This window comes from Bos indicus x Bos taurus, chromosome 2 (genome assembly GCF_003369695.1).
Source record: "Bos indicus x Bos taurus breed Angus x Brahman F1 hybrid chromosome 2, Bos_hybrid_MaternalHap_v2.0, whole genome shotgun sequence".
NCBI classification, from domain to species: domain Eukaryota; kingdom Metazoa; phylum Chordata; class Mammalia; order Artiodactyla; family Bovidae; genus Bos; species Bos indicus x Bos taurus.
In genome coordinates, this window is record NC_040077.1 from 128,152,768 (window position 1) to 128,169,134 (window position 16,367).

The 16,367-nt window shown below is 43.4% G+C and overlaps 1 protein-coding gene across 6 annotated transcripts in view; it reads left to right on the top strand.

The window, feature by feature from the left end:
* The window catches only part of STPG1 (sperm tail PG-rich repeat containing 1), a 63,794-nt gene that overhangs the window by 10,556 nt on the left and 36,871 nt on the right, over window positions 1-16,367 (top strand). For 5 of the 6 annotated variants that reach the window (XM_027520315.1, XM_027520331.1, XM_027520336.1 and 2 more), the window contains 2 exons: window positions 110-250; window positions 8,880-8,998. The exons of the other annotated variant lie outside the window; for it this stretch is intronic. In XM_027520315.1, coding sequence (XP_027376116.1) covers window positions 178-250; window positions 8,880-8,998 — 192 coding nt within the window. In that variant the 5' untranslated portion in view covers window positions 110-177. The remainder of the gene's footprint in view (window positions 1-109; window positions 251-8,879; window positions 8,999-16,367) is intronic. 6 annotated transcript variants of the gene reach the window in all.

Sequence of the window (16,367 nt, forward strand, 5' to 3'; positions counted from 1 at the left end):
GCCTCTACCCACAGACTTCAGTTTACCCAACAAATACATCAGAACCCAATTAACACAATTAACAAAATCGTGAAATGATTCCTACAAATGCTGTATTTTGCTGTTTCAGGTGCTTAGAGGAACATGTAGTCAAGTTTTTCATCATACAAATGGAACATATCACAGAACTTTGCTAAGATGGACAACTCCACACAAAAAGACCAACACTCTGGCAAAAAATATTCCAGAAAGGCTAACAAAGTACAGAAAGGTCTAGTGAACTTTATAACAGAGGTCTTTGGGAGGGGAGGAGCAAGCTCGTGACGTATGTTTATTTCAGTATGTAAGAGCAAATTTTAGGGGAATTTTAAGTGCTGGTTTATGCCCGCAAGGCTGTTCTTGAGGATATCAAATAGATTGCTTTAGTCATCCCTCCACTGCTTCGAGGGTGATGATTGGAAAGAAACTGTGAGAAGAAAGGATGGAGGGGAGAGAAGGAGGAAGAGATCTTACTTTATTTCCTAAAACTTAACCCAAGTCCCCACCATGCTGGGTTGTTGGAAAATTTGACGCAAATGACTTGTTTCAAGGTTTCGATCTTTCTCAGTGGAGAGAGGTGATGTGGTCATGGGTCACCCGTGCAGACAGGTGGGAGATGCTCTCTCTCAGCCCATGTACTCCTCTGGTTTTGTTAGTATGCACTAATCCTGGACTACACCTGGACTTGGGGAATCACGGCTGAGGCTGCACATTTTGACATCCTCACTCACTCCACCACTGTTTCTTTTTTGGGGGGTGGGCGCAGGTTATTACCACCTCCCTGGTGGGCTTCTACAGTCTCTGCTGCTCTCAGACCCAGAGCTGGACCTTTCTTCCTTCCTCCCACCTTTTGATTTATTGCTGTCTCTTTTTCTTGAATACTTGCAAATTGAAGCTTCATGTATATTCAGAAAATAAATCATAATTGTTCAGCCTAATGGTCACAAAGAAACCACCACTTACGGAGTCACTTCTCAGACCCAGAAACGGACACTCCACAGCATCCCAGAAGCCCTTATCTTGCCCCTTCATGGGCACTGTCCCTCTTCTCTGCAAGTGTCAACACCATAGCTCACCTGACTTTTAATGTCAGGTTACTTTCATTACTTTATCATTTTAATATCATTAATTACTTTAGTCTGTTTTGAACTTCCTATAAATTGGAATCATACAGTATGAACTCTTTCAGGCTCTTTTCTTCCCTCATGGTACGTTTGAGAGACGTAACTTCATGTTTCCTGTTATCAGTAATTAGCTCATTTTCACTGCTGTGAAGTTTTTCTTTGACTGAATGTACCATAATTTGTTTATCCGTTATACTATTGAAGGACATTTGGATTGTTTCCAGTTTTGAGCTATGACTGAAAGCTTTCATGACTATTCTTGTTCTTGTCGTTTGGGACATACGTGTATATACTTTCTGGATCTATACCTAGGAGAATTGCTGGGTCACAGTGTGTTTATGATCAGCTTAGTTGATACTACCAGTTTTCCACAGTGGCTGTGCCAGTTGTACTTCCTTGCAAGCGGTGTATGAGAATTCCAGTTGCTCCACATCGTCACCATCATTTTTAGCTCATGTTTTTAAACTGTATTGTCCTTTGGTTAGTAAGGTTGAGCACTTTTTCATATGTTGGCTTATCTTTAGGATATTCTCTTTGGAGAAGTGACTGTTCAAGTTTTTTCTACTGGGTTTTTCTTCTTTTAGGCATTCTTAAAAACATACTAGAGTTACATCCTTTTTGGCTATATGTAAATACCTTCCCTGGAGAAGGCAATAGCACCCCACTCCAGTACTCTTGCCTGGAAAATCCCATGGATGGAAGAGTCTGGTAGGCTGCAGTCCATGGGGTCGCTAAGAGTTGGACACGACTGAGCGACTTCACTTTCACTTTTCACTTTCATGCATTGGAGAAGGAAATGGCAACCCACTCCAGTGTTCTTGCCTGGAGAATCCCAGGGACGGGGGAGCCTGATGGGCTCCTGTCTATGGGGTCACATGGAGTCAGACACGACTGAAGCCACTTAGCAGCAGCAGCAGCAGCAGCAAATACCTTCCCTGAGTCTGTAACTTCCCTTTACATTCTCTTCAGTTCAGTTGCTCAGTCGTGTCCAACTCTTTGCGACCCCATGGACTGCAGCACGCCAGCACTCCCTGTCCATTGCCAACTCCCGGAGTTTATTCAAACTCATGTCCATTGAGTCCATGATGCCATCCAACCACCTTATCCTCTGTTGACCCCTTCTCCTCCCACCTTCAATCTTTCCCAGCATCAGGGTCTTTTCAAATGAGTCAGTTCTTCACTTTAGGTGGCTAAAATATTGGAGTTTCAGCTTCAGCATCAGTCCTTCCAATGAATATTCACGACTGATTTCCTCTAGGATGGACTGGTGGTGTGCTAATAAACAGAGGCTCTTGATTTTACTATAGCGCATTTTATTAATATCAGTATTTCCCCTTTTAGTTAGTATATGAAAGTGAAATTGTTGCTCAGTCGTGTCCAACTCTTTGCAATCCCATGGACTGTAGCCTGCCAGGCTCCTCTGTCCATGGAATTCTCCAGGCAAGAATACTGGAGTGGGTAGCCATTCCCTTCTTTAGGAAATCTTCCCAACCCAGGAACTGAACCCAGGTTTCCCTCAACGCAGGCAGATTCTTTACCATCTGAGCCACTAGGGAAGCCCCTAGGTAGTGTTTATGTCTGTCCTATTTAAGAAATCTTTGCCTATCTCAAAATAGTTTTTTTCTAATAACTGTATTATTTTACCTTTCATATCTAGACCTATGATTCACTTGGAGTTGTGTGTAGGATATGAAAATGTCCAAATCTATTGTTTCCAATATGTATATCTAATTACCCAGCCCCATTGATTGAAAGAACATTCTTTTTCGGCCACTCTGCATTGCCATCATTGTTGTTAACCTTGTCTATGTATATGCAGGTCTGCTTCTGTATTCTTTAGGCTGTTCAAATACCACCCTTAATTACTGTAACTATGTAACAAGCTTTTTTTTTTTTAAGTCTAGTAGCGTAAGTCCTTCAACCGTGTACTATATTTATCTTGGCTACTCTTGGCTGCACTGAATTTCCATACAAATTTCATTATTGATTTCTTTCTTTATGGCTACACTGGGTCTTGGTCGCTCTGCATGGTTTTCTCTAGTTGTGTGAGGGGCGGCTGTTCTCTGGTCGTGGGTGCAGGCTTCTCACTGTGGCGGCTTCTTGTGGAGCACTGGTTTGGGCTCAGTGTTTGCAGCAAGCGGGCCTAGTCGCTCCTCGGCTTGCGGGATCTCAGCTCCCAGACCAGGACTGAACCCATGTCCGCTGCAGTGGCGGGTCCCTCCATATAAATTTTGGAATCAGCACATTCATGTCCTAAAAAAATCCCTATTGTCTTTTTGATTTAGATTGCATTGATTCTGGAAGTCATGTTAGGGATAATTTACATCTTTACAGCATTGAGTTCTCCAGTCCACGTATATCCTTTCTTTTATCTAAGTCTTCTTACATTTTTCCCAATAACGTTTTATAGTTATCTATGTAGAGGACTTGCATATCTTCTATATATCTGTTCTAAGCATTTGATTTTTATACCATTGTAAATAGTACTATTTTTATTTCATTTTCTATTGCTTGCTGCTGGTATCAAAATAAAATAAATTGATTTTTTTTTATACTGACCTTGCCAAATTCAGTTATTATGTTTAATACATTACCTACAGATTCTTTTGAAATTTCTCCATATACAGTCTTATCATCTATGAATAAAGACAGCTTTATTTCCTTCTTTTCTCATCTTATATATTTTTATTTGTTTTTCTCAACCTCTGCACTGGTTAGAGTCCTTCAGTAAAATGTTGAACAGAAGCAGTTAGCCTGGTTTCATGCTCTATCTCAAGAGAAATCTTTCAGAATTATGTTTGCTATAGGATTTTGTCATCGATACCCTTTATCAGATTAAGGAAATTTGCTTCTTTTCCTAGTTTGCTAGGGTTTTCTTTTAATCATAGAACACTGAGTTTTATAAAAGGCTTTCTCCATCTACTAAACAGACACTTTACCACACAAAAAAAGGATAAACATCAATTAGCATATGAAGAGATGCTCAGCATCATTAGCCAATAAGCAAATTAAGGCCACAGTAAGATGCCTTTACACACCTCGTGGAATGGCTGGAATTTGAAAGACTGCCCCTTGTCACTGAGGATATGAAGTAACAGTAATTCTTATACGCTAATAGTGGAGGTGTACAAAAGTGCAACAAGTTTAGAAAGAGTTTGGCAGTTTTTTAAAAAGTTAAAGTTATGAAAGTGTGTTGGTTGCTCAGTCGTGCCGGACTCTTTGCGACCCCATGGACTGTAGCCTGCCAGGCTTCTCTGTCCATGGGATTCCCCAGGCAAGAATACTGGAGTGGGTTGCCATTCCCTTCTCCAGGAATCTTCCCGACCCAGGGATCAAACCAGGGTCTTCCTGCACTGCAGGCAGACTCTTTACCGTCTGAGCCACAAGGAAGCCCTTTCCCCCAAAAATGTATAATCATCCAGACCCAAAAAAGTATATATTATGTGATTCCATTCTGCATCTGTGGAGATGATCATATAGTTTTTCTTTTCTAGTCTGTCGATATGGTGAATTACATTGATTTTCAAATGTTAATCTATCAAATGACGGATGAACCTCATTTGATCATGGCGTACCATCGTTTTTTGTATACTGTTGAGTTTAATTTGCTAACATTTTTATAAGAATTTCTGCATGTATATTTATGAGTTAACGATCTATAATGATTCCCCCTCACCTCCTGCAGTAACTCTGTCTGGTTTTGGTGTCGAGGTAATAAGTGGCCTCACAGAATAATTTGGGAGACTTTTTCTGTTCAGTTTTCTAGAATAGATTGTATAGAATTGATAGGTGAAGGGTTCTATGAATGTCAGTGTGGTCAAGTTAGGTAATTATTGTCAAGTCTCTATATCTTTATTGATCTTCTACCTACTTGTTTAAATTATGGAGGGAGGGATTTTGAAATCTCTGACAAGTATTGTGGACTTTCTATTTCTTCATGCAGTTCTATCATTTTTTATTTCCTATATTTTGAATTTCTTATTATTGAGTATATCAGAGTTTAGAATTGTTATATTCTTTTTCAGAATTGAATGCTTTATCATTATGAAATTACTATACCCTCTTTATTGCAGGTAATATTTTTTGCTCTGAAATCTGTTTTGTCTGACATTAATATCTAGCTTTGCTTTGATAGGATAGTATATCTTTTACTCATACCTTTACTTTTAACCTAATCCTGGGTTTGTATCAATATTTAGAGTCTGTTTCTTGCAGACACCTTGTAGTTAGGTCTCCCTTTTTTATCCATCTCAACCATCTCTGTCTTTAAACTGGGATGTTTAGACTCTAAATTTAATGTGATTATTGGTGTGTGAGCTTAATCCTACCATCTGTTAGCTTTCTATTTGTCTCACCTGCTCTTTCTTATAACTTTTTAAAAAGACTTTGGTTGCGCTGGGTCTTTGTTGTGGCATGTGGGCTTTCTCTGGTTGTCGTGAGGGGGCTTCTCTGGCTGCAGAACACAGGCTCTTCTTCAGGCTCAGAAGTTGGAGTAGACAGGCTTAGTTGCCCCAGACATGTGGGAATATTAGTTCTCCAACCAGCGATCCCCATATCTCCTGCACTGGAAGGCTGATCCTTAACCACCCGACCACCAGGGAAGTCTCAGCCCCATCTGTTCTTTATTTACATTTTCTGGATGTTTCTGTACTGAATATTTTTTTTGTTTGTTTGTTTCTATTTCTTTCCTTTGTTGGCGTTTTAGGAATAACTCTGCAGTGTTTTCATAGTGCTGCTTTGGAGCAAGGATTGCAAACTTTGGCCACTTGGGCCCGATTGGACACGCTGCCTGTTTCTATCAGTAACATTTCATTGGAACATAGTTAAGCCTGTTTGTTTACGTGCTCTGTGGCTCTTTCGCTCTAGAATGGCAGAGCTGAATGGCTGCAACGGAGACTATCCAGCCTGCAAAGCCTTAAATATTTACTATCTGGCCCTTATAGAAAACATTTACTGATCTGTACTATAGAGTTTATAATGTACATCTTTAATTTTATCAAATTCTACCATCAAATAATATTATTACACTTCATGTACAGCAGAAGAACCTTACAACAGTATATTTTTAGCTTTTCCTTCCTTGCCTTTGAGTTGTTGTTGTCAAACTTCTACATACATTATAAATGCCATATTAGTGTTGTTATTGTTGCTTTAAATAGTCAGTTAGAAATGATTCAAATATTATATTTACATCTAAATGTATCCATTTATACTCAAGGTTCTACACTTTGCATTTACCTACATATTTACTGTTTCCAGCACTCTTCATTCCTCTACGTAGTTCCAGATTTCTGGCTGCTATCATTTTTCATTTGCCTGAAGGACTCCTTTCATTTCTTATAGCTCCAGTTTGCTGGTGATTAATTCTTTCAGTTTTTCTGTGTCTTCAAAAATATTTTGCATTCATCTTTAAGAGATATTTTTACTGGGTACAGGATTCTAGAGTGACAGTTTTTCCCTTCTGGTATTTTACAAAAGTTGTTTCTGACAGTAAATATATTTGTTCCTTTGTGTATAATGTGTCTTTTTTTTCTTCTGCCTGATTTTAAGATTTTCTACTTCTTTTAAAAAGAAATTTGATTATTATGTACCTTGATATAGTTTAATTCTTATTTCACGTGCTTGAGGGTCACTGACTTTCCTGGGTCTGTGGGTTTTTTTATATCAAATTTGGAAAATTTCAGCCACTTTTTTCTTGAAATATTTTTTTCTAGTTCCTCTCTCCCACCTTGCTTCTTTGGAGAGCCCAGGTACATGTATATTAGTTCCTTGACATTTGCACATCGCTCACTGATACTCTGGGTTTTTTTTTTTTTTTTGTCCTTTTTCTCTCTGTGTTTTGTTTTGGATAGTTTCTATTTCAACATCTTCGAGTTCACTCTTTTTTCTGCAGTATCTAGTCTACTGTTAATCTTATCTTGGTTTTGGCTTAGTTGCTAAGTCATGCCTGACTCTTTCGACTCCATGGATTGTAGCCCACCAGGGTCCTCTGTCCATGGGATTTCCCAGGCAAGAATACTAGGGTGGGTTGCCATTTCCTTCTCCAGGGGATCTTCCCGACCCAGGGATCGAACCCAGCTCTCTTGCATTGGCAGGTGGACTCTTTACTGACTGAACTGCCAGGGAAGCCCCTTATCTAGTGTATTTTTAATCTCAGACTTTTTCGTTTTCACCCTCAGGAGTTTGATTTGGATCTTCTTTATATCCTCCATGTACCTTCTTAATGTGTTCAATCTTTTTTCTAGCTTCTTGAACATATCGAATACAATTATTATTGTCATAATGTTTTATTAATAATGTAATAATGTTCTTGTGTTCTATCATCTATGTCATTTCAGAGTTAGATTTAATCACTTGTTTATTTTTTTCCTCATTGTGAATTGCATTTTTTTCCTTCTTTGCATGCCCATCATTTTTTTTTTTTAATCAAATGCCAGATAGTTTTACCTGTTGAGTACTGTATGTTTTAGTAGTCCTATAAATTGTTATGCTTTGTTCTGGGATGCAGTTAAATTACTTGGAAACAGTTTGACCTTTGCAAGTCTTGCTTTTAAGTTTTGTTAGCTGGAACCAGAGCAACACTTAGTCCAAGGGTAATTTTGCCCTGGGCTTCCCAGCTGGTACAGTGGTAAAGAAGCCATCTGCCAATGCAGGAGAAACGCAAGAGACAAGGGTTCGATCCCTGGGTCAGGAAGATTCCCCTGGAGAAGGAAATGGCAAGCCACTCCAGTATTCTTGCCTGGAAAATTCCATGAACAGAGGAGCCTGGCAGGCCACACAGTCCATGGGGTCGCACAGAGTCTGGCGTGACTGAGCGCACAGCACACAATTCTGCCCTATCTCTGAAGCAAAACCCTTCTGCATATGTTCCTTTTGTTGCACGAATTGTGAAATTTTCCACTCTGACTTGGGGGACGGGAACGGCTGCTGTTCCCGGTGTTCAGGCCTCGTTGTCCCACTCTGATGTTTCTCAGCGGAGTCTTTTCCCAGCCGTGTGGAGCTTTCTCGCGTGCCTGTGCTAATCGACTCTGAAGAAACTGCTCGAGGGGGCCCGGTGCAGGCCTCAGAGCCCTTCCTCTGTGCAGCTGTCTCCTCTGCACCATCCGTGGGGAGTGGGAGGGAGAAAAGGGGGAGTTCATCTATCACTGACACCTCACAATCCAGATGGATAAAAACTTAACTTGTTTTCTACAAATGGTCCTCTTCTGCTTTTTCTCCCCAAGTCTGCTCAAAGCAGAAACTTAAACTTACATTTGTCTTGCATTGTGTCCTGAAGAGTGGCCAGGAGCCCCATTCTGAGATTTATCAGCCTCTCTGCATCTTTATGGTGCGTTGCTCGCCTGTGACTGGGCTGAGGAAGAGTGAAAGCTCTCTGTTGCCCTGCGTGCTTCTCTTCAAGATTGCCCCAGATGGTTTTGTGGCAAGAATGCCTTTCCTGTCAGATCCTTCCTCTTCTCTGGGACAAAATGCTTCAGCTATGTGACGGAGTCTCACTAGTGTAAGAGCTGTCGGGGCGGGGGGGCAGAGAAGGGGGGGGCAGGGAGGGGGAGGGGAGAACACCAAAAACTTAACAAGAGGGTCTTTAAAAAAATCCAGTTTCACGTTTATCTCTTGTCCAAAGGCAGGTTTCGCTTTTATTCCACTTAAAATAAAATGTTAGCATATAGCTCTGTGTTTTGTGCACATGTCAGTCATTTTTTGTTTTGATCTCATTTTTATTCTGTTTTTATTGTTTAGGTTTTACTGCTGCATATCCAACACAATCCTCCATCCCTTATAAATATCAGCCTTTGATAATTCCAGAATCAGAAAAAAAGGGATTTAATAGTCAAGCCAAAAGATTTTACCACAAACAGGTAATGAACTTGTCTTACTTTTAGTCCGGATTTTAGTGAGTCCGTCGCCATGACCAGTAGAGGGCAGTGTCACCCAAGGAGCCCAGCGCCCTCTACGCCGGTGCGCTCCGACCGGATTGTAAGAATGAGCTGAAAGGGTATGAAGTCCCCGGGAAACAACATGAGTTTACTTCATATGCCAGAGATTTTGTATTTTTCATTTTCATAATAATTTAAAATATACATTTCTTCTTAAATTTTTTTGGTTTCTTGGGCCATACTGAAACCAAAAAAATTTTAACAAAAAATGTATTTTTTTAATTATTATGAAAATGAAAAATACAAAAATCTCTGGTATATGAAGTAAAAAGTAAAAAACCCTTTCCTCTCTCTCTCCCCAGCCTTATTCAAAACTTGACAGGAACTAACAAGACTTCCTTCAAATAATAAACGAGCTGTGTATCTCAGGCGGCAAAAAGTCTGCCTGCAATTCAGGAACCCTAGGTTCGATCCCAGGGCAGGGAAGATCCCCTGGAGGAGGGAATAGCTACCCACTCCAGTATTCTTGCCCAAAGAAACCCATGGACAGACCATGGGATCGCCAAGAGGTGGACACAACTGAGCAACTAACACACACACACACACAATAAATGTACAATTACCTTTGTGGTGACACATCCACTCTTTTTCTTACGCTTCAACAGCGTGTATATAATGTTTATGCATTTCCCCCAGTCTCACCTTCTTTCCCAAATATCTGTGTCTCTTTTCCTCTCTGATCTGGAAGATTCTGCTTGGCTCCTGGGGGAGGTGGTCCCCTGGTAACTTGAAATTTCACTCGCTGAAGGCCCAGGTCTGACGTACTCTCCTCTCACCAGCAGGGGGCGGAAGCAACCCACAGACGCCAGAGCCTTTAAAAATCATTCCTTTATTCTAACTAGGACCTTCAGAATAGCATTCTTTTGGAGGAGTCGTCATGTCAGTTACCTTTCGCTGCATTCTAAAAATGTTTTTCATCCTACCCCCGCGGCCACGGTGGCGAGAGGGAACAGGGAGGTCTGGGTCCTGAACTCGGATGAGTCCTTCGCAAGCCACATGCCCTTTGGCCTGTTTCCTCCTTCTTAAGCAAGAGCACTCAGCTAGAGAATGTTTAAGTTCCTTCTACTTCTGCTATTTTAGGATTCCAAGAGAGCAAATAATATAGCGTGTGTACATACATACACACACACATATTTTTAATTACTTGTAGGTTTTCTCCAAAGGTGATAAATAAGCTATTTATTTACTCAAGAGTTTTCTCCCTTCTCTCTTATGTTTTAACTGTCCCTTTGCCTCTCCCTTTTGGTCTGGTTTTCCGTTTGTCCATTTACTGAGCATATACTGTCCATCTCTCCAGTATCTGCAGCCCGACCTCCAAGAGGGAGGGGACATAGGTATACCCTTGGGTGATTCATGTTGACGTTTGGCAGAAAACAACACAATTCTGTAAAGCAATTATCCTTCAATTAAAAAAAATTTTTTTTATTAAAAAAAAATAGCAGCCACCATTTACCGATCCCTCCTTTGTATGAAATCAGTTTTAGACCGTATTTCTAATCCTGAGAACAGTGCTAAAAGGAAGGGTTTATACTTTTAACAGAAGAAAAAACCGGGGCTTAGGGAAGTTAAATGATCCACCCAAGGTCTCACAGTGCAGGATTTGGCACATAAGAGCCCTCACATGAATATTTGCTGAATCAATGTTGAAAGAATTAGACCTCAAACCCAGGCTCAACTCACTCTAAAACCTCACGCTCTGTCCACACATGACACCACACGTCCCTCCGTGGCCTGCAGAGTCATCAAGTCCATCTGTGACAGGGAGCCAGCGCTCACTGAAAAGGCCTCCCCCGGACAGACCAAGCTCAAAACAGGGGAGAGTGTCATGTGTGTAGGCCCCGCCTGATCACGGTCCGAAGACTCAAATCCAGGGATGTGGATGATCTGGTTTTTAAAGTCTGCATTTTCAACTACTATTGAGAAAGTAGAAATTTCTACTTTCTACTTTGTAGAAATTGTTCTCCTGAAGGAATCAAGGTGCCAGCCAGCCAAAGCTATAGGCAGCATCTGATATAGAGAGAAATAGCTCAGAAATTTGATTCATACTTTTTAAACGAGGTCGTGCTGGTTCGACAACGTGAAAACGTTCATCTAAGCATTTGAAAGCATTTTGTAAATAAGTATGGAACTTTATGAAAAGGGCATGGGATCCATAAACCAGGTCCCCGGAATTCTGTTATTAGCTACATGGCTTTAGACTACTCCCTTGACTTTTTGTGGGCTTCAGTTTCCTCATCTGAAATATACAATTCAGGTTATTATAATTTTTTAGGTTCTTTAAGCTGTAAAAACAGGAAAAAAAAATACCTTAATCCACACTCACAATTCTCATTCTTCCTGAAGAAACTTGAGCATTGAGAAGCTAAGAATCCTGTTTAACATCGCCCAATAATTTAGTGAGGCAATACAAATTAAAAGCAGATTTTAAAACTCCAGTGTCTCACCACCCTTCTTATAGCATTAATTGTACACACCCTGGGCTTGATCTCATAACTTGGTTGTGTCCTCACATCAGGCCTGTGACCCATTTAGCACAACTTTAATGCAGACAATGAGTGGCCTCTGAAACGTGCACTTACCTTAATCAGACTTCTGCAGAAAGACCTCAGAGCGCCACAGCCCAACTCGCATTCCCCATAAGAATCTGACTGCTGGGTACAAGGAATCCTTCCTGAGCTCGGTGTCTGGACTGGCAGTTTCGGCTGCTAGGAGTGAAGTCTGCTTCCCCAAACATTTTACAATTATTTACAGACTCTGCACGCATGAAGAGACATGCCTAATCTAGGACCAAGCCTAGCCTAGCAACCCGAAGGACACTTTCCTCCCCTGCCTCCCCAATTCTGTCCCCATGTCACCGTGGACTGTGGTCACTATTTCCCAAGCTGGCTAACACTAAGGACACCCACTGAAAGTCTTTGCATCTCCATTTCCTCATCTCAAAAATAAGGATGTTATATTAATCTAGGTAGGCCCTTGCCAGGGATTCCTATTCCATAATCCTAAACTTGATTGATCCCTTCCAGGCACAGATGAATGCGTACTGGTATTATACAGACACCCCTCTTCGGGTAGGGTGTGCGTGTCCTACCAGTAGCCACGATTTTAAAATATATGTTCATTTCAGACAGAGCCTGACAGCAAATCCACCCTCCTCGTGGTAAGCAGAACTGTGTTTAATTGTGATGAAATTGTGAAAAGTGAGCACTGTTCGCTTATTACCTGGATCAGGCACCAGACCAGGGATATTTCACATGTCAGAGATTTTTCAATGAAAGGAAGTTCAGTTTGCAGAGACCACCTTGTTCAGGGGGATAAGCCCCCCTACACGTGCCCTCCGTTGCATGCTTGAAGCCGCAGTGGGCTCTGCCTGACCTTCCTGCTCTGGAAGCCTCTCCTCTACATCAGTCACCAGCACCCCTTCCTCAGGGGTCTGCAGGGCACATGGGTGGGAATAGCAAACCCTTGGCCGACACAGATAGCACACCAGGCTCCCCTTGAAGATGTGGCATTTCTGACCTCATTTAATCCCCGTAATCACCATGAGCTAAGTCCTACCATTATCCCCACTTTTCAGATAATGAACCCCGAGACATAAAGAGGGTTAAGTAACTTGCATAGCCAGGGTCAGGTGGACTGAGGACCACCCAGGAGGCAGGTCCTAGCTCCCAGACTGTTTCCCGGCATCTTTGGGGGAAGGGGAGGTGGGGCATGGGAGGGGGAGCGGGAGGAATGGAGAACGCACCCCCTCCCCTGAACGCCCCCCACCACCTTCAGTTTGGTGGGGCGGTAATGGATGTGCACATCTTATCAGTGTCCTTTTCAGGCCCCAGAGCCCCTCAAAAGTCAGTTGAATGAGTGGCCCCATCTCAAGTCCAGGCCTTTCTCACCGAGTCAGGGTAACTCATGCCATCCACCTTACATTGTTTCGCCACGTCACCTCTGTTCTGTTCCTAGAACGTACATACAGGCTGCCAATCAGTCGTGCCTGTATCCTGGCTCCTTAGCCCAGCCCTGGCCCTCAGCAGGCTTGAATGTGTGCTTGCTGAATTGAGTTTTTGCCCACATTCCACTTGGGATTTCCAGGGACTGCTAATGAGCTGACACTAGATTCAGTAAGGAGGCACACATGCTCAGTTGCTCAGTCACGTCCGACTCTTCGCCACCCCACGGACTGTAGCCCACCAGGCTCCTCTGTCCATGGAACTCACCAGGCAAGAATACTGATGTGGGTTGCCATTTCCTTCTCCAGGGGATTTTCCTGACCCAGGGATCAAAACTGTGTGTCTTGGGTCTCCTGCATTGGCAGGCAGGCTCTTTTAGCACTGTACTACCCGAGAAGCCCTAACAGAGAGGAGGGCTCTGCAAGAGAGGGCCAGGGGTGCTCAGAGCTGAGGCCCATGTAATCTGATGCTTTGAAAACGCAGGTTTGGCTTCTCTTGTCTGTGTTTCCAACCCAGCCAGGCCAGTGATGGGCAAAGAACTTTGATGGCAGACATTCGTGTATGGAGTTGGGAGGTGGTGGGAAGGAAGGGGAAGAAAGCAGAAAAGAAGAAGGGTGTCTTATAAGGGGCACATCTCAGAACTGTAGACAATTTGAACCAGAAGGGCTTCAGTGACCCCTGAATCTCTGGGCACAGCAGAGGGGGCCCATCTGTGACAGCATCCCGTGCTGATGCCCTTTGGTGGAGCAGGTAAAAAAGAGTCGCTGCTGCTTTTCTTTTTTTAATGATTTTTTTACATTAATTTTTATTGGAGTATAGTTGCTTTACAGCGTTGTGTTTCTGCTGTACAGCAAAGTGAATCAGCTGTGTGTATACATATATCCTCCCTTTCTTGGATTTCCTTCGCATTGAGGTCACCGCGGCGCACTGAGCAGAGTTCCCTGTGCTGTGCAGCGGGTTTTCATCAGTTATCTATTCTGGACACAGTATCAGTAGTGTATATACGTCAATCCCAGTCTCCCAATTCGTTCATCCCCTGTGCTTTCCCCTTGGAATCCATACTTTTGTTTTCTGTGTCTGTGTCTCTATTTCTGCTTTGTAAATAAGATGCTCTATACTAATTTTTTCAGATTCCACATATATATGTTAATCCATAATACTTGTTTTTCTGTTGCTGCCTTACTTGAGTTTGTATGACAGTCTCTAGGTCCATGCATGTCTCCGCAAATGACCCAATTTGTTCCTTTATATGACTGAGTAGTATTCCATTGTATACAGGTACCCCACACCTTCTTTATCCCTTCCTCTGTCAGTGACACTTGGGTGGCTTCTGTGTCCTGGCTATTGTAAGGAGTGCTACAGTGAACACTGGGCTGCATGTATCTTCTCAAATTATGGCTTTCTCTGGGTGGGGAATTGCTGCTTGAAGCCGCTGCCAACTCAGGCCTCCTTTCCCTGGACTCCTCATGGAGGCCTAACCCTAGATGCAAACCCTAGGTCTTGACACCCACACTTGCCTCTTCGCAGGTTCACAGATGAGGAGGCTGAGACCCAGTGAGGGGACGTGCCCTGGGGGCAGATGCTGGCTCTCCTGTCTGCTGGCCTGTGCTCGCCTTGCCCCTGTGGTCACATGAGCCTGTATTCTAGCCTTCGATGAAGTCAATAGGTAGACGGATGCTTTGTCCCGAGACCCTGAGACCAGAGGCATTTGTAAAAGGAGCTTGCTCCCTCTGGAGCCCCACATTTCTGTGCAGTTTTGCTGGTGGGTTACCACCGGCCGGGGCTCTGTTTCCCCCTGCAGTGTGTCGTCCTCCTGTTGTATACCTCCAGCCCTTCAGCAGAAGCCTAGTTTCTGCTCCTCTAGTGTGCTCCTGAGAACACAAGCTAGCCACCCCTAAGCTGACCAAAACAGGGTAGACATCCCTGAAGGCTCAAAAGGCAGCTCTGGTGGGAGCTTCGGCCAATGATCCAGCAGAGACCACACTTTCCAATCTGGAAATGGCTTGGCAAACCTGAAAGTCTTGGTTGGACAAAGCCTATGAAATCAAGACTAAAGAACCCAGGTTGTGTGCAAATGTAACTGGCTCCAGCTTGTGGTCACTAGCCTCTCCCATACCCCCCATACCCTCCACGGTGAGGAGGTCAATGCCCAGCTCCCTCTCTTCCCCTTCTCCTCGTCACCTCCTTAAATCTGTCCCAAAGTCAAATGAACGTTGATCTGTGTCCGGCCCTTGGCAAGTGCTAAGGCTGCCCACGGGACTTTGTGTGTGTGTGCATGCTCAGCCCCTCAGTCGTGTCTGACTCTTTGCAACCCCATGGACTGTAGACCACCAGGCTCCTCTGTCCCTGGAATTTTCCAGGCAAGAATATTGGAGTGCTTTGCCATTTCCTGCTCCAGGGGCTCTTCCTGACCCAGGGATTGAACCCTCTTCTGTCTCCTGCATTGGCAGGCGGATTCTTTACCACTTTGTCACCTGGGAAGCCCCTCCTTCAAAAGGGTGCTTAAAGTACATTTCCACCCAATGTGGCCCGTGTGTCTTGGGTGGGGGATGGGAGGACATTGGCCAGCCATTTCTCACTCCATCCTTACTCTGAAGGTCTTTGAACCCCAGAGGGAAGGCCTTAGTTTCACTGAGGCTGTTGTGGACTAGTAATGATGAAGCTGATGGGATGTCCATCAACTCATTCAATCCTCACACTGTGATGCAGACCCAGGGGAAAACAGGTGTAGTCCTTGCCCAGATCTTCTCTTGTAACAAACACTCAAAAAGCAGTCAGTAGAGCTCAAATGAATAGTTCTCTTCCCTTCTCCCTCCATATACCCATTTTATTGGATTGGTTTATTGGATTTTCACCTTCTTGGTTTTCATCTTGGCCAAGAAGCCAAGGGCTGGCTGAGTTTACACCAGCTTTGACTTGGGTTCTTGCTCCTTGGGAGATGCTGAGAGGTCAGAACTCATCCACATCCTGTGATGTTAGTCGTATAAACTGTTATCCCAGAAGTGAAAGACTGGACTGGCATTTCCCTCCCGGGGAGCGGTCTGCCACCTCTAACATTTGTTGGAGAACACTTAAATTCTTTGCAGCTGGACCTTTCCCTCTGGGCAGCTTGGAAACCTACTCGGTGTAGAGCGCCGGTGGTGGTGTGTTGGTAAACCACCTCTCCCCTCCACAAAGAAAAGTCCTGATGTATAGCATTTGCCAATGTCTGTGGTGTAAACACCCCCACCCTGGTCAGTTTCAAGCTACCACTAGCAACGTTTCTGAATATTTAAGTCACCCGTATGAGCCGCCACCAGCCAACTTGCTGCCTGGAGGCCCCTTCTAGGATATTCACTAAGTGCAGACAG